Raw genomic sequence first — 20663 nt, 5'->3', positions numbered from 1 at the left:
AGAATCCTATGGAATTTTTCATGATTTATATGACAATTTATCTAATAAAAATATGTTTTCTTTACTTCCCAACTCCCCTTATTAATGGAAGAGTTCATATAGATGTAAACAAATGCACAAAATGGACACTTTAGCAACTATTTTGATGTTAATGTCAAGTGGCTTCTTGTTTATTTACTTCCAAGCAGGTTAATGAAAAATTTGTATGAAGTGGTCATAGAAAATGTTTTAAGGAAATCTGCTAAAACTGGAAAAAGGGCACCTGTTAAAATAATAGTAAATCCGGATCCGGATGGAACATAACTTGTATCCGGATTTGTTCATCTTAAATGTTCTAGATTTTGCACCCCAACCACATATGATTTACAGTAGAATAAGAATCAGGACTATTTATTTTATTTACTCATAGGATAAGGCTACTTAGTTAACAGTACATTATATTTCAATTAATATTAAGAACTATTTGAACCCAGAAATGTTTTTTTATCTTTTTATTTGATTTAACCACTGAAAATAATGAAGTTCTAACTTCATTAGCTGATTATTTGAAGTCAAATTTTAACAAAATGAAGTGCAAAAATGCTTGGTTAACACTTTATATAAATCATATGTACATGTATCTTGAATGGCTCTTACTGTAATATTATTTCATTTTTTTCTCTCTTTCTAAAATTATACGTCACTATATGTCAAATCAACACAAATCAGGTATGAAAGGTTGTGTATGTCCTTGTTTGCTATGTTTGGGTGTATGCTTTATGTTTGTGATTCGATATGCCTTCAAAGGTCCTGTGATAAGGTAACAAAAGTATTTGAATTTGTATTACCCATTATTTTTATTCCATTCACCATAACAGATAACTATAAATTAGTAAAATATATGAAATTTATTACCTAAACCAGTACCAGTATATGACCAGAGAACAAGTTCAAAAGGAAGTATATTAATTTGAATTATTTCAATAGTAGTATGCTGGTCTGAGCAGATTTTTGTGTCTTGCTGTCAGAATGTTAGACTTGTTAGACCAGATAAACAAGCGGTTTCCTGGTTTTTTTTTTGGTTTTTTTTTTAAATCTGACATTTATGCCTTGCAGGGAGGCAACCAAGCCAAATAAAAATAAATCCCTAAAGATAATATAACTATTTTGAAAAAAAAATTCTAAGATTAATCAGGTTTAAAAAATATTGTTAAATATTAACCTCAGTCTCAGATGGTTCAGAATGGGGGTGGTCTAATGGTGCACTGGAACATCCCCTTTGTCTCAACCTCAATTTTTTTTCAAGGTGACCTTTCTCAATGTACAGTTAATAAACAATGGAAATTAGTCTTTATCTGTCATAGAAATATAAAAAAAAACTCTCAAAAATAATACAGAACAAAATAACTGTTTGTATTAGTATTAAAGATTATGTCTTTCATGAAAAAGAAAGTTTCTCATAAATTGTCTACTTTATTACATGTACATGATGGCAACATAAACAAACTGCTTGCATGCATGGTGTTGTCTTAAGTTCAAGAATTTTAAAACCTGTTGATTTGGGACCACCCCAACTTGTGTCCTGGATCTGCAATCTGGAGCAACATGTATTCCTCTTACAAAAGGATCTTGAATACAATATAGATTTTATACAGTAATGATACTTACTCCATTATATTTTTTTTTATAATCTACTTTAATGTATTACTTCATTATATTTTTTATTTATAATCTTCTTTATTGTATTACAGAACCATTGACATTAGTTATTATTGCAGTGAAAGGATTACTGGTTTTAGCCTTACTCACATTTGTCATACAATTTCTAGGAAAAAGACTTAAGAAAATTATTTTTGGATATCGTTCTTCAGGTACAATGTAATTTACATATTTATCTATATTGAAGATTTTTGATAAAACAGTATTATCATATGAAATAAACTATGACTTTCTTTCATCATGCATTTGGTAAAAATTCTAAGGTTTGGTATGGATTTGTAGTGCTTGATACTGAGTAATTATTTATACTAGATATATTTCACCCATGGTCACAATGTCAATTTCTCAACTTTGGCTTAAAGATTGATAGAGTAATAGTGAGATTTTACAATTCTTCAATTATTTATGTACATGAAGACTTAACTGAACACTCACTTCAGTTTAATAAAAAAAAAAATGGATTGCCAGCAGTCATAAGAATCCTTAATATTTATTTGATTTTTAGGTAAAATTTTTGCTGGATTCACATTCAGTAATAAAAATTAAACATGAAGCAGATTTAAGCTACATATTGTAAACAGCTTTAATTCTTATTGTTTCCTTTCTAATACATGTACATGTAGAGCAATTCTAAATCAAATTGAAGTATAATGTTAATCACAGTTGATACAACATAAATCAATAATGTATCTAAAACATCTTGCAATAATTAAATTTGGGAAGAAATCACAAAAAGTAAAATAAGAATGAACATCTTGAGATAACCTGCAAACTCTAAAAGTCACAAAAATGTCAAAATATCAAAATAAATATTTTATGTTAGCAACTCTCACTCTGGTATCTAACCCCCTTAGTTCTAAACCCTGAGTATGAATACCATTTGAAAACAATATTGACAAGAGTAAAATATAGAATGACCAAACCCAAGTTTAATTTAACCAAAAGGTTAGTAGATCTTATAAAAATGTAATGGAGTGTAAAGCACATCAGATTGATGTAATGAACAAATAAAAAGTAAACAAGGCTCAATTTCAATAAATGAAAAATATGGCAGATAAGTGAAACATGATTATCATAAATATGTAGCAAAAAATCAGAATATCCACAAGCATATAAGACATTGTTGAAGAGGAAAGCAGTAAATTTACTGCTTAACATTTGAGTATTATCTATATACACGTATTACGTTTTATTCTAGGAGAGGGGATTAAAGGTCCTAATCCTTTTTGACAATACATTACATGACAGGACAAAGCCATAATAACTCCTTTATATAAGATTTCTTGTATTAAGACCAGTTTTAGCAATATAGTTGATATTTACTACATTAATTTCTTTGTTACTAATTAGATAGTGATGTGTTTAGTCATGTAGAACTTTATACTACAGAAAGAGTAATCAAGGGATTCAAGGTTATAGCGATAATCAAAAGAATGTAATCCAGGGACAAAGACCAGACATGGAAAACAGACATACACAACAAAGAACATAAAGTAACTAAAATCATACATACAAAGTAACAAAAGCAAATGAGCAACTTGGACTCCACTAAAAACTGGGAGCATGGACCAGGTGCACCAGTAGGGTAAGCATCCTCTGCTTTTCTAGAAATACCCGCCAAGTTGCTCATAAAAAGTCAAGTTCGGGGTAGTCGAAAGAGGAAAGGAAAACTAGGACACGTTGAACGAATCAGTTTTCATAGTGCAGATGGATACTGAATTAGGATATTCAGTTGGTCCTGATGTTTTGGTTTACACTGGTTAAATAATGATAAACCACTTTCTTATCACTATAAACTTATACATGCATAACTTATCAATATAAACTGATACATATATAACTTGTCAATTAAAAACTGATACATGTATAACTGATGAATATAAACTGATACATGTATAATTTATCAATATAAATTGATACATGTATAATTTATCAATATAAATTGATACATGTATAACTTATCTGTTATTGTTACTTAGGAAGCAATATTTTATTTTAGTTTATTTTTTTTACTGTGGAAACCCTTTTGGTGCAAAATTGGGGTGGGGGGGAGTTGTAGGTAGGATGAGAGTGCAGAAAGTGAAAGACAGTAATTCATAGAAACAAAGAAGTGTAGGATAAAATATTCCTATCCTCAGTGAAATCAACATTTTGTTGTAAATGTGGAGATCTCCTTTGGTTCTCTATATTATTAGAATAATAACCCTTTTTATTTTATTTTATTTTTTTTTGTAAAACACACTTCTTATCTGGTATAAATTGAATTATACTAAACACAAGACAATCCTTGACTCTTACACTGAAGTAGACAGATCTCATTACACTTAGTGTGTAATTAACTGAGTTAGAATATAACATTACAGAGCAAGGTTTTGTAGAGCAGAAAACAATACAGAAGAAAGCTTATACTGAGAAAATCCAGAGAGATTTTACTTTAAAGGTTTGTACATCATCTGTAATTATATTTTACTATTTTAGATTCTTGCATATTCTGTCAAAATGTAATATAGACTTCGCCATTATTGTGCTGATATACAAAATAATTACTACATAACAGAGTGTATAGATAAGAAAGAAACAATTATTTTAAAAGGCATTGATATTATATAATTATAAATAAAATTATGTTTATAAATTTTGATTTGTTATCATCTGATTTCAATATTTTTCATTAAATCTGGGATGTAATAAATTACTGTCAACAATAAACCTTTTAACCATAATATCTATGTTCAGGCAGAAGATTACAAAGAGAGGGTATTAATACCTCGTGAAGAAGCCAAGAGAAAACAGAAAGAAGAAGACTATTATAGATTTCTAGGACCTGCTTGGAAAGGAAAAGGTGATGCCTTAGGGGTAAGTTGTTATACATAATTATGATTCTGTGCTGTTGACAGAAGGTTGCATAGAGCCTGATACTTTTGAGACTAAATGTGGCTTAAGTAATTTAAAATATTCCTGTTGAAATATGTGGCAAAAGTCAGACACAGAAGTTTGCCCTTTTGTTTTGAAGGTAAGACATAGAATTTTAACAGTATCACAGCAGGCCTGATTTGGCAGTAAAAACAAGGGAAATTGTTCAGTTCCTAAGAAATCCAGACGTATGAAACTAAATTTATATAATTATTCATGCCTTTCAACTCAATGTAAAAAATATAAGTTTTCCTAGCAGATATCATTTCAAAGTGTCACTTAGGGAGGGATACTAATAAATAAAGATTATGATATCCTGGGAATCCTTGTTTAATGAACCAGAATGACACAGTGTGGGAAGACAGAATGAACACATGGAGATTAATATAGACACAGTGGTCGGTGAGCATATCAAACTCTGTTTTATCCAGATAAATATTACCTCTATAGTACGTGCCACGTTCATTGTATATTCCCAAATAGCTCTGCATTTATTGTGTTGCTCTGGGGCATTTTGTAAGGATACCATTGTGATGATATATAGTTGTTCATGGTTTTAAAAGTAAAAAGAAACAAAAAACCAAAATGAGCGCTGAAAAGAACTAAAATATTCAAGATTTGATTTTTCTTTTATAAACTACATAAAAGACAAAATTTTTTTTAAACTGTTTGTTGCTTTGACTTTAAGGGAGAAATAAGAATGTCAGCAGAGGAAATTAATGACTGCAGGATAAACAGACTCCAGGAAAACGTTAATGAAGAATTGTTAGAACAAACCAGACAAGAGCAGGAGAGAGAAGCCAGGAGAAGACAAAGAAAGGTTTGTAGTAAAAAAGAGCAGGAGGGAGAAGTTAGGAGAAGACAAAGAAGGGTTTGTAGTAAGACAAGAGCAGGAGAGCGAAGCCAGGAGGAGACAAAGTAAAATTTGTAGTCAGACAAGAGCAGAAGAGCAGGAGAGAGAAAGCAGGAGGAGACAAGGTAACATATTTAGTCAAACAAGAACAGGAGAGCGAAGCCAGGAGGAGACAAAGTAAATTTTGTAGTCAGACAAGAACAGAAGAGCAGGAGAGAGAAAGTAGGAGGAAACAAGGTAATCTTTTTTAGTCAGACAAGAGCAGAAGAGAGAAGCCAGGAGGAGACAAAAACAAAAACAAAAAAAAAAGTACAGAGAAGCTAATAAAAGGGAAAAAATGGAAAGGAAGAATAGGAGAAGTTCAAGTTAGTTGTACTTCACATAATAAACAAACCACAGAACTTATATACATTTTTTTTGTACCTCAGCTTGCAGTAAGTACAATCAAGTGAGTTTGAAAAATGATACAATGCTACAATTATGTGTATGATAATGTATTTGCAGAAGATTGTATTACCAGATGAGCCAGACAAAACCAACCCTGACTCTATAGAGATAACTCTTCGGTCACCATTAGGACAAAATCATACTCGTAGATTCACTTCATCAAGTACCTTACAGGTGAGTGTTTGTGAGTCCTCATAGATTCACTTCATCATTTTAGATGAGCTATGAATCAAGCTGTTACATGTTGGGTGACTTAGGATTGACTTTATTCCTAGATACTGGTATATATATTGTGTAACTGATCACTTTGAAAATACATTTACCAAGACACTCAAATTTGTATATATGGACTAAGGAACTTGAATATGTTTATACTAATTCATCACTTTGGTGATAAATGCATATATAGATGTTCCAGGAGGATTACTCACTTATCTATGAGCTTATGTATATGAAAAGAGGTTGGAGCCTTTATATATTATTTCTTATTTTTAATGCTCTGCCCCATTTAGGTTTATCTTTGTACCCCTTTCTTATTTTTAATGCTCTGCCCATTTAGGTTCGTCTTTGTACCCTTTCTTATTTTTATGCTCTGCCCATTTAGGTTTATCTTTGTACCCCTTTCTGTATGTCTGTCTCATAGTTTTATTAACTATTTCATGTTAACACAAGTTGGAGCTTTAAGTCATTATTAGTGTGAGAGGTAGAAACATCCCTGTCAATGTGGTCACATTTTGTCACTATTACAATTATTTGATCTTATATAAACTCAAATTGTATATTTTTTTCTCAAAATAGATCTAATCTTGTAAATATATATCATATCCATTGGTACAAGTAGTAACTTATTGCACTAAAGGTCAAGATTTAGGTTGATAGACAGATGACTGACATTTGTTATATTACACATGAAGGATAAGGAATTGTAAACAATGAGAAAGTATAAAGTACTCATATATAAAGGTCTTTATTATAGGTCATGTCTGTCTTATGGCCCCTCATTTTTAGAATTTCATTTAATCAATTTTTTAGCAGGGTCTAGAGTAAAAGGAATGGTCCCTCTTTGTTGGGATTTCATGTAATCAGTATTTAGCAGGGTCTTGAGTAAGTGTGATGGTCCCCTTTTTAGGATTTCATGTAATCAGTATTTTGCTGGGTCTAGAGTAAGTGTGATGGTCCCCTTTTTAGGATTTCATGTAATCAGTATTTTGCTGGGTCTAGAGTAAGTGTGATGGTCCCCTTTTTAGGATTTCATGTAATCAGTATTTAGCTGGGTCTTGAGTAAGTGTAATGGTCCCCTTTTTAGGATTTCATGTAATCAGTATTTTGCTGGGTCTAGAGTAAGTGTAATGGTCCCCTTTTTAGGATTTCATGTAATAAATATTTAGCTATGTCTAGAGTAAGTGTGATGGTCCCCTTTTTAGGATATTATGTAATCAATATTTTGCTGGGTCTGGAATAAGTGTAATGGTTTCACTTGTAGGATATCACGTAATCAATATTTTGAATGGGCAGTTATTTCTTTGATTCCTTTTTTAGCTGATACCATAAGAAATGTTCCTGTCGTGTGCCTGATGTTTTTTAGCAAACATGAAAATGTAGCCATGCATATATATATAGTCTGTCTGTTAGGTCTAAAGGTTTCCTTCTTACACAATTCACATTTAACTTTTTGTAGGGAATTAGAGTTTGTGGGTTGACCAAATGATGAAAACCAAAAATATTGATAAACAGTATTTCTTCTGTAGTTAATGTAAACTCAGTGTAAAGTCGTAAAAGTCTTACTGTTTCATGTGCCATGAAAACAGATTTGTTCAACGTGTCATCGTTTTCCTTTCCTCTTTCGTCTACGCCAGACTTGACTTTTTATGAGCAACTCGGTGGGTGTTTCTAGAAAAGCAGAGGATGCTTACCCTACCTGTGCACCTGGTCCATGCTCCCAGTTTTTAGTGGAGTCGGAGTTGCTCATTTGCTTTCGTTACTTTGTATGACTTTAGTTACTCTATGTTCTTTGTTGTGTATGTCTGTTTTCCATGTCTGGTCTTTGTCCCTGGATTACATTCTTTTGATTACTGCTATAGCCTTGGTTCCCTTGATTACTCTTTCAATATTTCTTTACCATGTGTTGCTGAACTTTTTTTTTAAGCTTGGAGGACATATGAAACAATATTTTCAGAATCTAGTGTTCATGTGCCTTCATTTCATATGTTTGTATACAACCTTTATCTTTTTAGTTCATGTCCTCCCCTTTTACCATTACACCTATTTATAACATTTGTAGTAGTTTAAAGAGTATGACACATATTCTGACACTGTAATATGTAGAATACAATGTCAGAATATATGTCTCTTTTCCTTGTTGTTAGAAGATAAAACATCTTGAATTTTGACCTAGAATGGCCCATATTTTGCCTGATTAAATAAATAATATGTACAAATTTTGACCCAAAACAAATTTAGATCGTAACAGGTCAATATATATCAACTTAAAACTGTTTGGTATACTCTTAAGATAAAAAAAAGGTTCAAATTTTGTGCTTTAATCTTCAGATTTAATATAAAGGATAGATCAGTTATGTTTAGTTCATAATAAAGTTATTTCCCTTGTTAATGTTTTGTTTAGATGGAAGGCAATGAGACTTTGAAATTTCCATTAGAGTAGAATTTTATTATTGATTTGAAAAGTTGTGGCCAATCTGTTAAGAAATTACAAAAAGTATGTACCAAAACTAGAATTTCCATGATATAACATCCAATGAAGAGGACACAAGGATATAATATGTGTATCTCCAATGTGGAGGGCGCTATAAAATTATATTTGTACCTCCATCAGACTGACACTATAGTATGATCCTAAGAACTCCAGTGAGGTAAGCACTGCATTGTCCCTCACTTACTTCAAGCTTTTGCCCACACTTACTTCAAGCTTTTGCCCACAGACTTCAATGAGCAAGACCCAATTCAGTTCAATTTTTAGTTCAGCCAGGTTCAAAATATGTGATGAACAGGACTTTGACTGTGTAAAAATATGATCTTAAGAATATTGATTGCTTCCACAGAGCTGAATATTTTCGTATTAGGTATTTGGATTTGTACTTGGTCTCTGTTACACAATATCATTTTTTAGCTCAGCTGTTCATAGGCCATGTGAGCTAATTCCATCACTTGGCATCCTCGTCCATCATCTTCCGTCGCCATCATTAACAATTTTTCAAAACTCTTCTCCTCTGAAACTAGTGAACCAATGAGAACCAAACTAGGTTTAAATGTTCTTTTGGGTTTTCTGCATAGTTTTGGGGATTTTTGATCTGTCGAAAAACATGACCGCCATTACTTAAAGTAGAACATAGGGGTCAGACAGTAGTTTCTTACATATATCTCCAAAACCATAAGGTCTAGCCAAATTCTGTTACAGGTAAAAGTGTTCATCTTAATGAAATCTATTCATATTCAAGTTTTAATTTGATCTGTCTTTTTTTTTGTCCCTTTTTGGTGTTATTTTTGCCCATTTTTGGTGTTATTTTTGCTCTTTTTAATGTTTTTTTAAATCTTCTCTGACATTAGTTGACAAATTGGAACCAAATTTGGTATGAATGTTCCTTAGGTTATTTTGCATAGAACTGATGTGGTTTTTTTTAATACGTCGAAAACATGGCTGCCATTTCATTACTAAAAATAGAATATAGGGATCTGACAGAAGTATTCCACATACATCTCCAAAACTGTTAATTTTAGCTAAATTCTTTCAATTGCCAAATTGATCATTATTATAAGGCATGCAGGGGATCAAAGTTGTTGGATGTCTCCTTGTTAGAGTCTTTCCCCTTTAAAGTTGAAAAAGGACATTTTTTGCTCACCTGGCCTAAAGGCTGTGTGAGCCATTGTTATCACTTTGTATCTGTTGTCCATCGTCATCTGTCATTGTTAGCTTTTTTCAGTCATCGTCTCCTTTGGAACTGCTTGACCAATTAGAATGAAATTTGGCATTCTTAAGGGGATCCTGCACAAACTGATTGTTTGAAATTTTTTTTTGAAATGTTAAAAAACATGGCCTCTGTTACTGAAAATAAAACATAGGGGTCAAAATACTGTTTTTTGCATATAACTTAAAAACAGTGGAAATAAAAAAATTCTGACTAAGTAATAATGTTCACCATCAGAAGATGGACCCATGCCGAAATTTTCAAAATGATTTGTCACTCGAGTTGTGGCCACTGAAGCAGATTTTGTTGTTGTTTTTCACATCTACAACTTTGAAAATCTTCTTCTCTGAAACCATGCAATAAAATTTAATATTTATTCCTGAGGGTATTCTGCACAAACTGATTGTTTAATATTGTTCAACATTTAAAAAATATGGCCGTCATTACTAAAAATAGAACATTTTTTACTATTTTTTCCTCAACTATAGAAGAATGAAAGCTACTCATAAGATAGACATGATATTCTGAGTTGACTGGCAGTATTGAAATTTTGAGTTAGGGGACGATTTTCAAAATGGCTCCCAGTTGACAACCACTTTTACTAGTGGCTTGGATTCCAATGATTTTTGGTTTCTTCAGGAAGCATGATATTCCAAGTTGAATGGTGATGACGAAAATTTGTTCTGGGTGACCATTTTTAAAATGGCTACCATTTTCCTACTAATTTGTACACTTGTATTAATTTCAGCGATATTTGGTTTATATAGTAAACATGGTCTTCTTAGTTGAAGTGATGATGAAAATGTTGTATAGTCATGATTTAACTATATTTTATGTTCTTTTTCAGCAAATGCATTGTGGGCTAATGCACCCTCATACCCAGTGTGATAACAGGGCATGGGGGACTCCTGTCCAAATTTGTTCCAATTTTACAGTGCCTTGGGTACTCAGTTGAACTTACAGTATTCATCAGTAGATGCTCTTTTTCAGCAACATGGTAACAATGAATGATACCTTTACTTACTTAGTTAATAGGGCATGGTTTGCAAGATGTGCGATTCTACATTTTTCCTAGAAACTTTCAGTTGATGAAATGATCCTTATGATAAGTCTTACCAAAGTCTTCTTGAGTCAAAATTGTCGGATGACTCATTGTTAGAGTCATTGCCCTTGAAAAGCAAAAATTTAACCAGAGGAGCAAGGTAAGCTCCTGGGAGCCTCTTAAAAATGAAGTTCTAGTCATTATTTTTTTTTATTATTATTTTGAAAAACTGAAAAATAGTCACATTATAAAGATAAAAAAGAAAATAATTATAAATACAAATTAAAAATGTCAATTGTTCAAGAACAAATGAAAGGACTTTACCATCCATTCCTAATCTAAATACCAATAACCACACTATGTCTAAGTAGGTTCAGTGACAATAAGTTGACTTATCTCTTGCATATATTCTAAATGGTAAAGTAAGGAAATATTTTTGGTTGTCAATTTCATCAAAACAATCAATAGAGTTTGTAAGTCTTGTCATGTAACCTCGTGGTTTCACAAGATGAGCCTTAGTCTAGCATTCAGAGCGTTTGATTTAGTATATAAAAGTATAACATATTTTCATGTAAAAATGATAAATATCTAATTCCATAAGATAAAAATATTAAGAAAAAGCATACAATAGAAGATTTTGCATTGTAATTCAGCACTTCGAGGTCTGGGTAGTAAACAATAAAATGCAGACAAGTCTTCCGATTTCAATATGTTGTCCATAAGATATTCTTGTCACGAAAATGAAACTAGAATGAGGCTTACACACCCTTTAAGACAGAAACTAAATGATTGTTTTCATTAACATAAAAAATTCAAAGGGAAGTAATTATAAAGTATCCAAAACAAAGGTCTCAGTGCCACTTCCAGGCCAAATGGCCTTCCATCTACGTAGTACTTATTAAGACTAAACCTAGATCTATGCATTGTAAATGGATGATCTGTATATTTGTTGATCAGAAGTGGTCAAAATAAAATTGAGAATGTGTGCTATTAAATCATATTTGTAATTCATTAGAAAAGTGTATGAATATTGTTTACTTGTGAGAGTAGTCATTAGCTCTGTTGTGTCAGTAAGCACAACAATATTGGAACAAAGTGGTTTTTCATTACTGTACAACATACAGTTTTGTAGTTGTAGTGACCAAGCTAATAGATTCATTTAAAGTTGCGAAATCATGTAACCAGGGAAACCTCAAATCTTTTCGAAACATTGTCAAATAGTACTGCCCTCTGTTTCTGGACAATTTGGAGCTTTCTGCTCCTTTTTTGTACGTATGTCAAGTTAAGATTTTTTTATCAAATTATATTTTCTGCTGCCAGGCGGATAACTTTTCATGTACAAATGATCTTGTCTCACAGGAGAAGTCTTGTCTGACATTGCAATAGATGGTCAAAATCTTGTTGAGATACAATTTAATCAAAAGATAATAATAATCAGAAGAAATACAAGAAGGTCTTCATATTGTAATGAGAAAGAATTAGACATGATGAAAAGAAGAAAGAAATGTCAAGCTCAAATATTACTGATCCTGAGGGCATTTATAGGAAGCAAATCCTGGAATTAATGATGGTATGTCAAAAAGTTTGAAGTCTGAACTCTCTTGTTCAAAAGAAAGTACTTATGGTATGTTGGTTTTACATGATGGGAATGCTGAGTGCATGATAGTGTACTAATGGTATGTTGGCAGGTTTTACACAATAGGAATGTTGAGAGCATGATAGTGTACTAATGGTATGTTGGCAGGTTTTACACGATGGGAATGCTGAGTGCATGATAGTGTACTAATGGTATGTTGGTAGGTTCTGCAAGATAGGAATGCTGAGTGCATGATAGTGTACTAATGGTATGTTGGCAGGTTTTACACAATAGGAATGTTGAGAGCATGATAGTGTACTAATGGTATGTTGGTAGGTTCTCCACGATGGGAATGCTGAGTGCATGATAGTGTACTAATGGTATGTTGGTAGGTTCTCCATGATGGGAATGCTGAGTGCCTGATAGTGTACTAATGGTATGTTGGTAGGTTTTACATGATGGGAATGCTGAGTGCATGATAGTGTACTAATGGTATGTTGGTAGGTTCTCCACGATGGGAATGCTGAGTGCATGATAGTGTACTAATGGTATGTTAGCAGGTTCTACATGATAGGAATGCTGAGAGCATGGTAGTGTACTAATGGTATGTTAGCAGGTTTTACACGACAGGAATGCTGAAAGCATGGTAGTGTACTAATGGTATGTTAGCAGGTTTTACACGATAGGAATGCTGAAAGCATGATAGTGTACTAATGGTATGTTAGCAGGTTCTACATGATAGGAATGTTGAGAGCGTGATAGTGTACTAATGGTATGTTGGTAGGTTTTACACAATAGGAATGTTGAGAGCATGATAGTGTACTAATGGTATGTTGGTAGGTTTTACTCAATAGGATTATTGAGATCATGATAGTGTACTAATGGTATGTTGGTAGGTTTTACACAATAGGAATGTTAAGAGCATGATAGTGTACCAATGGTATGTTGGTAGGTTTTACATGATGGGAATGCTGAGAGCATGATAGTGTACTAATGGTATGTTGGTAGGTTCTCCACGATGGGAATGCTGAGTGCATGATAGTGTACTAATGGTATGTTAGCAGGTTCTACATGATAGGAATGCTGAGAGCATGGTAGTGTACTAATGGTATGTTAGCAGGTTTTACACGACAGGAATGCTGAAAGCATGGTAGTGTACTAATGGTATGTTAGCAGGTTTTACACGATAGGAATGCTGAAAGCATGATAGTGTACTAATGGTATGTTAGCAGGTTCTACATGATAGGAATGTTGAGAGCGTGATAGTGTACTAATGGTATGTTGGTAGGTTTTACACAATAGGAATGTTGAGAGCATGATAGTGTACTAATGGTATGTTGGTAGGTTTTACTCAATAGGATTATTGAGATCATGATAGTGTACTAATGGTATGTTGGTAGGTTTTACACAATAGGAATGTTAAGAGCATGATAGTGTACCAATGGTATGTTGGTAGGTTTTACATGATGGGAATGCTGAGAGCATGATAGTGTACTAATGGTATGTTGGTAGGTTCTACAAGATAGGAATGCTGAGAGCATGATAGTGTACTTATGGTAAGTTGGTAGGTTCTACAAGACAGGGATGCTGAAAGCATGATAGTGTACTAATGGTATGTTGGTAGGTTCTGCAAGATAGGAATGCTGAGAGCATGATAGTGTACTTATGGTATGTTGGTAGGTTCTACAAGACAGGAATGCTGAGAGCATGATACTGTACTTATGGTATGTTGGTAGGTTCTGCAAGATGGGAATGCAGAGAGCATGATAGTGTACTTATGGTATGTTGGCAGGTTCTGCAAGATGGGAATGCTGAAAGTATGATAGTGTACTAATGGTATGTTGGTAGGTTCTACACGATAGGAATGCTGAGAGCATGATAGTTTACTTATGGTGTGTTGGTAGGTTCTTCATGATAGGAATGAAAATGTTGTGTGGAAAATAAAAGTTTTTAGGGATTTCAACCTGACTGTTTAAGTATCAGTAATTTAAAACCTTATGTATGGTTTGCGCCCAATGATAGTGAACCACTTTGTGGGTGTATAATGAGAACTTATTAAGAAAATTACAGATACATAATACCTAATGATGAAATAAAATTTCAAACTATTAGCAAAATGTATTGAGCAGCTATAAATACTTTTATCAAACATATCTGTGAAATGAATAAACTTACTTTGCTGTTTTCTGATCAATCCAAATTCTGCAGAATTGTTTATGGCACACTGTCATTTAAAAGTAGTAGTATAATAAATTTCAATTTCATTGTCGACAGTAAATGGTGTCACAACCTTCAAAATCAATCCTAACCTTCCTTTGTTTTAGTTACTGTTCAGACATGAAGAAAATGTTTTGCTCCAAATGTTGATAAGAGCTATTGCCATCACTTGACATCTGTCGTTTGTAATCTGTCATTGTTTCTGTTGTTGGCTTTAACAAAACTATCCTCCTCTGACCAATTAGAATACAAATTGGTATGAATGTTCCTTAGGATATTCTGCTAAGAACTGATGTTACCGTAAACATGGGTGCCATCACTAAAAATAGAACATAAAATTCAGCATGGTGAGCTCTATCTGTGGTCAAATTTTTGTGAAAATCTATTCACTCGTGTTTGAGTTATTGCCATTTTTTAGCTTTTTTGAACATTACTACTTTCAAAATTCTATTCCTCTGACATTACTTTACTGAACAAATTAGAACCAAACTTGGAATAGAAGTTCCTTCGGGTATTCTGCCTAGAATAGATGAGGGGATTGTTTATCCATTGACAAACATGGCTGCCATTACTAAAAATAAGACATAGGGGTCAGGCAGCAGTTTTTCGCATATATTTCCAATACCCTTATGTTCAGCTAAATTCTGACGGGGATAAAGTATTCAGCACGACGAAATCTATCTCTGGTCAGCCTTAGTGAAAATCAGTTAAACCTTGTTGGAGTTATTGCCCTTTTTGGACATTTTTTTTATTTCCAATGTTATTTCTTTCAAAAATTATGAAACAAACTATTGGACAGAATTTGATGAAAGTTGATATATGTGTTCCTTAGGTATGAGTGTTGTGATTTTTTATCCTTGAAAAAACATACAATGTAGCTAATCAAGCCAGGTGAGCAATTTAGGCTCTTTAGCTCCTCTTGTTCCCATAGAGTTTAAGTCACAACCTCCTAAAATCGTTCCCTGCCTTCTTGTTGTCATATGATACAATTTAAAAGATATCAATTTTTAGTTCTCCTTATTACTGGTATTTTCAAAACTCTTCTTCCCTGACACTTCTTGACCAATTAGAACTATGATATTAATGTTCCCTAGAGTATTATACATAGAACTGATCTGACAAAAAACATGGCTGCCATTACTAAGAATAGAACATAGTGGTCTGACAGCATTTTGCATATATCTCCAAAATTTTAAGATTTAGCCAAATTCTGACATGGGGTAAAATTGTTCAGAATGATGAAATCTGTCTGTGGTCAAGTTTTCATGTAAATCTGTTGAGTTAAGTTAAGAGTTTATTCCCTTTTTAGCTCACCTGGACAAAGGTCATGTGAGCTATTGCCATCACTTGGCGTCCGTCGTTGTCGTCTGTCGTAGTCATCCGTTGTCATCGTTAGCAATTGTACAAAACTCTTCTCTTCTAATGTTCCTTGGGGTATCCTGCATAGAACTGATGTGGGGATTTTTGATTCGTCGAAAAACATAGCCACCGTTACTGAAAATAGAACATAGGGGTCAGACAGTAGTTTTTCAAATATGTCTCCAAAATCAGTAGGTTTAGCTAATTCTGACATGGGTAAAAGTGTTCAGCATGATGATATCTATCTTTGATTAAGTTTTAGTTTTAATAAAACTAAGCCATGTTGGAGTTATTGCCCTTTTTCAACAATTTTTGCTATTTTTAATGTTATTTCTTTCAAAAATTTTCTCCTCTGACCAATTGAAACCAAACTTGGTGGGAATGTTTCTTGGGATATCCTTCATAAAACTGATTCGGGGATTTTTGATTTGTCGAAAAACATGGCCGCCGTTACTAAAAATAGAACATAAAGGTCAGACAGTAGTTTTTCGCATATATCTCAAAACCGTTAGGTTTAGCAAAACTCTTTCAATGCTGAAATGATCCTTATTATAAAGCCTTCAAAGGTCTTCAGGGATCAAAGAAAAAGCGCCCATGTTTTTTTATACACAAGAAAAAACATGGGCGCTTTTTACAAAAAATGGATGTTTGATTAACTTAATACATTGTTATAAAGCCAGGTGAGCCAGGTGAGCAATTCAACTTCTATTTATTTACTTTAGTTATTGTCTGGCCATTAAGAACCAACTTGTTTCTGTTCCCTTTTTGACCACAACCCCCACCCCCTCCCCCAATTAAATTTGAGGCAACCTTTTCCTGACTAAACAATAGCTTGAGTATAAGTGTATGGATCTTTTGAAATATGTACCACAAAGTGTCTAGGGATGATGAAAATGACCCACAGTTCAGTACCATTTAATGATGTAAATTTGACACATTATTATGCCAAGTCAGGAATTGGATCTTTTCCAGTATGCTGAAGTATCAAAAATAATGGTCAGTTGGTTGCTAAAAGTATTTCCTGTTTCCCACCCCAAACTGAAATCTTGGATCCCCTTAACATGTCCTCACTAGTTAAAGTAAATAGTTCATGACAGTTCATCAGAACTGTAAGTGATTAATCCTTGTGGTATAAATCTGTAACATTACTTTTAATGGTATATCTTAAATATAGATGTAGGTAGACACTTCATGGTTCATAGAATGCACATGGCATGTGCCCACCCTATAATTTGGAGAAAATTTATTTCTATGAAATCTTCGCTTTTCACAAATATTTCCCCAATAAAATGTTCTTGCCCTACTTCGCTTCTGATTTGCCCTTGTCCTGTCACAAACCCAACTCTTTTAAGGAAACTGTCTATACATCAGTCAGTGGTTGGTCCTTTGAGATTTTGACTTGATATTTAGTTCTAGTCAGTGACTTTTTGCTGTTATGGCCTTTTAACTTTTGATCAAATTTTCAGTTGCCTTTATATTTTTGATCAACATTAAAATATTGACTTGATATTTGGTATGTTGCTATATTTAGATGAGTAACAGTTTAAGTTCAAATTTTATGCAGGTTGGGTCTCACACATGTAAACAATATTCATACACTTTTGTAGTAAATTACAAATATGATTTTAAAGTACACATTCTCAGCTACTAATTTTTACTACTTTTGATCAGAAAACACACAAATGATGCACTTACAATTCACAGATTTAGGTTCAGTGTGTTTTGTTTTACATTGGGGGGGGGGGGGGGGGTGGGTGGTGGAGAGGGTTGACCATTCGACCCGGAAGTGGTTAGTGAGACCTTGATTGTGTATGATGAGTTTTGGGCCTTGAAATTACATCAATTTTTAAGTTTTATGTACTTTTTTCTATGTCTATTTTTTCGGACAGGATGTATAATAGTATATCACTGTCTGTATGAAAATCCATCATTTAAATGTGGCAAAAACCATTCATCCAATTTTCATGAAACTTTTTTTCTAATTACAGATTCAACTGTTGTAGATAGCTATTCAAAATAGAATGTTGATTTTTAGGGTAAACCTCCTGCAAATGTTCATACAAAGTGAACTAGTTATGAAGGAGTTATTGTCCTTCTTTTGTATCTGTGTAATCCATTCCAGGTGTTTGTTAGAGCTTGAAGATATATTAAGTGATGTTCACTCTTGATTGATCAGAAAGTTTATTCATCCTTGTATATGCTTAAAAAAACCTTTTATATGTCAGCAATTTAGTGATTTGCATTACCGAAAGTTTTTTGAATTTACATATTACTAAAAGAACTTGATTGTGTAAAACAGGTATTCAGATCTACCAGTCAATGACTGAGAATTATCATTATGTGTATTGTATGTTGTAATGTTTTCTTCATTAAAGTTGTCTATTAACCAACAAAACATTACAATTATACATGTTTACATTTCATTAGATGCAATGACACATGTGGGTTTTAATTATCAACAGGTATTTGTAGAGACACAAAAAAAATTATGACTGATTTTATATAGACTTGAAAAAAATATGACAGGTATTCATCTGTGAAATAAAATTTATTTTCTGATACATGTAATAGTATTGAACATGTTGGCTATTTATTGTGTAAAAAATCTGTTATGATATATTTTTGTTGTACAACAGTCTGGTCATTATCCTCTCTCATCTTAACTTTATTTTGTGTTACATGGGCTTTTACATATATTTTTTTGAAAATATCTTTCACATTGTAGTTGTTTTTTTAGGCAGAAATTGGTTTTTTTCAGTTTTTGTCAGATTTACTGAGAATAGTCTTTCTGTTAATTACTATGATCAATACACAAAAATACAGTTAGTGAACAGTTTAAGCCACTAACATTGACTGTCCCCTTCTATGTCACAGCCACAGGAGCTTTCATGTAACAAGTTCATGTCATAGGTATCAGTCTCCCCTTGTTCCTCACAGCCTCAGCTGGTTGAATATAATCAGTAACTGAGATCCCCCTTTTTATTCCCTGACTGACATGTGTGTGGGATCTGTCCATGATTTAGTGGAATGACAACCATTTGAAGTAACAGTAGCTAGATATCACTGAGAAGCCATTAAATAATTTCATGTTAAGACTTCCCCTTGTTTATAATATGTATAACATTCTACCCAGAACACATTAAGTACAAGGTAAATAGCAGCAATAAATTAACTGATCTGGAGTTCTGTGACCTTACTTCTTTGATAATTATTCAAATTTAAATGGTTTAAAACAGTCCTTGTTCAAGGCCTTTTTGAAATAAGACATGTGGAGAATATCTTAAGTTTTCTAGGTGTATACAATCTATGCTGCATTACATATTCTAACCTGGAAGTGAATTATAATCATGTTAACAAGATGCGTTTTCTGATAACCTACTTTCAGTTCTGTTAGCTGGGTTGTTATCTTCAGGGCATTATATGGTATTATTTTTTATCTTATAACAACTTTATTTATTCAGCCCTTTTTTATGTACATGTAAGTTGTTAGATTAAATTCATTACCTACTGCATGGTAAAATACTGTCATAGGCAAAACTTGTAAATGTTTTCTAAAATCAATATATGTAAAAATAAACTTTTGTGATTATCTAGTGCTTGATCCAATCCTGTACAGAGTTCTTTCTCCTGCCAAATCATACCTCCCCTGATGTTTGTGAGCTTGTAGGCTCTAGATGACCTGCTAAATCATACCTCCTCTTCAGTGAGTTTATCTGTAAGGTCTATCTCCTGCCATATCATACCTCCCCTTCAGCATGGAAAAGTGTGAGTTTGTCTTCTACCAAATCTTACCTACCCTCTAGTATTGGAAAGTGTGAGTTCTATCCCCTGCCAAATCATACCTCCCCCCAGCTTGGAAATTATGAGTTCTATCCCAAGCCAAATAAGAACTCCCCTCCAGCATGGGAAATTGTAAGTTCTATTCCTAGCCAAAGCTTACCTCCCTTTCAGTGTGTGCTAGACATTATTCCCATATTCCTAATAAACTGGTTCATTCCTAAATGCATATGATTTATATTTTATTGGTTTGAATTATTGGTAGTTGCAAAAAGTCTTTCAATGTTTTCCTATGATTATATTTTCCATATAATAATTATATGGGGCTTGATTCATATGATAATCATATAATAATTCACATATGATAGTCATGTGATTATCATATGATTTTCATATGTTAATTTCACTTGAAAACATGATAAACAAATATTTGTGAAAACACATGATTACATGTATCTTATAATCATGCAATAATCATATGTAACCTGAAATATATGTTGATAATCATATGATTCTCATGTATGGCACATGACTGATCTTCCATTATATATATGCCAAATATGGCTGACATATTAATTGGTTCATGCTAGAAAACTGTAAAATACATATTTTATGGGTTTAAAAACATTGAAATTTTCATCTTTATAACTGTGTTAACATGACATGACATTTTATTGAAGATTATATTAAACAGATATACATCCCAGAATATATATAGAGAGCTTAATGATTAGATAAGTAACAGTCTAAAATAGAATAGATTGGAATATAATTTAATTAATGGGTTCTTTACAGAGGATAAGACATTTACAAATTAAACATGACTGAGAACACTGCTCCATCAGATCAAATTGATAT

The 20663-nt window shown here is 32.8% G+C and overlaps 1 protein-coding gene and 1 long non-coding RNA gene across 5 annotated transcripts in view; one reads left to right on the top strand and one right to left on the bottom strand.

Moving 5' to 3' along the window:
• Window positions 1-79: 79 nt before the first annotated feature.
• The window catches only part of LOC148618390 (UBX domain-containing protein 8-like), a 48125-nt gene continuing 27541 nt past the window's right edge, over window positions 80-20663 (top strand). Inside the window, exons 1-6 of one of the 4 annotated variants that reach the window (XM_088577270.1) lie at window positions 80-188; window positions 1731-1850; window positions 4062-4138; window positions 4435-4554; window positions 5300-5431; window positions 5969-6085. In XM_088577270.1, coding sequence (XP_088433396.1) covers window positions 113-188; window positions 1731-1850; window positions 4062-4138; window positions 4435-4554; window positions 5300-5431; window positions 5969-6085 — 642 coding nt within the window. In that variant the 5' untranslated portion in view covers window positions 80-112. Of the gene's footprint in view, window positions 189-414; window positions 431-1730; window positions 1851-4061; window positions 4139-4434; window positions 4555-5299; window positions 5432-5968; window positions 6086-20663 lie in introns of those variants that run through there. The other 3 variants (XM_088577272.1, XM_088577271.1, XM_088577273.1) reach the window with 3 other exon arrangements.
• Window positions 857-19419, bottom strand: LOC148618391 (uncharacterized). Its single transcript, XR_015921367.1, has 4 exons — window positions 19357-19419; window positions 15984-16163; window positions 14628-14988; window positions 857-1334 (listed from the first exon to the last, which is right to left on the bottom strand). It is a non-coding gene; the product is annotated as an uncharacterized LOC148618391 (long non-coding RNA).

Source organism: Perna viridis, chromosome 4 (genome assembly GCF_037379345.1).
Source record: "Perna viridis isolate PV_CMFRI_1.1 ecotype Kerala chromosome 4, ASM3737934v1, whole genome shotgun sequence".
Lineage (NCBI taxonomy): Eukaryota > Metazoa > Mollusca > Bivalvia > Mytilida > Mytilidae > Perna > Perna viridis.
The sequence above is the reverse complement of the archived record's forward strand: the minus strand, read 5'-3'. Positions and strand labels throughout refer to the sequence as shown.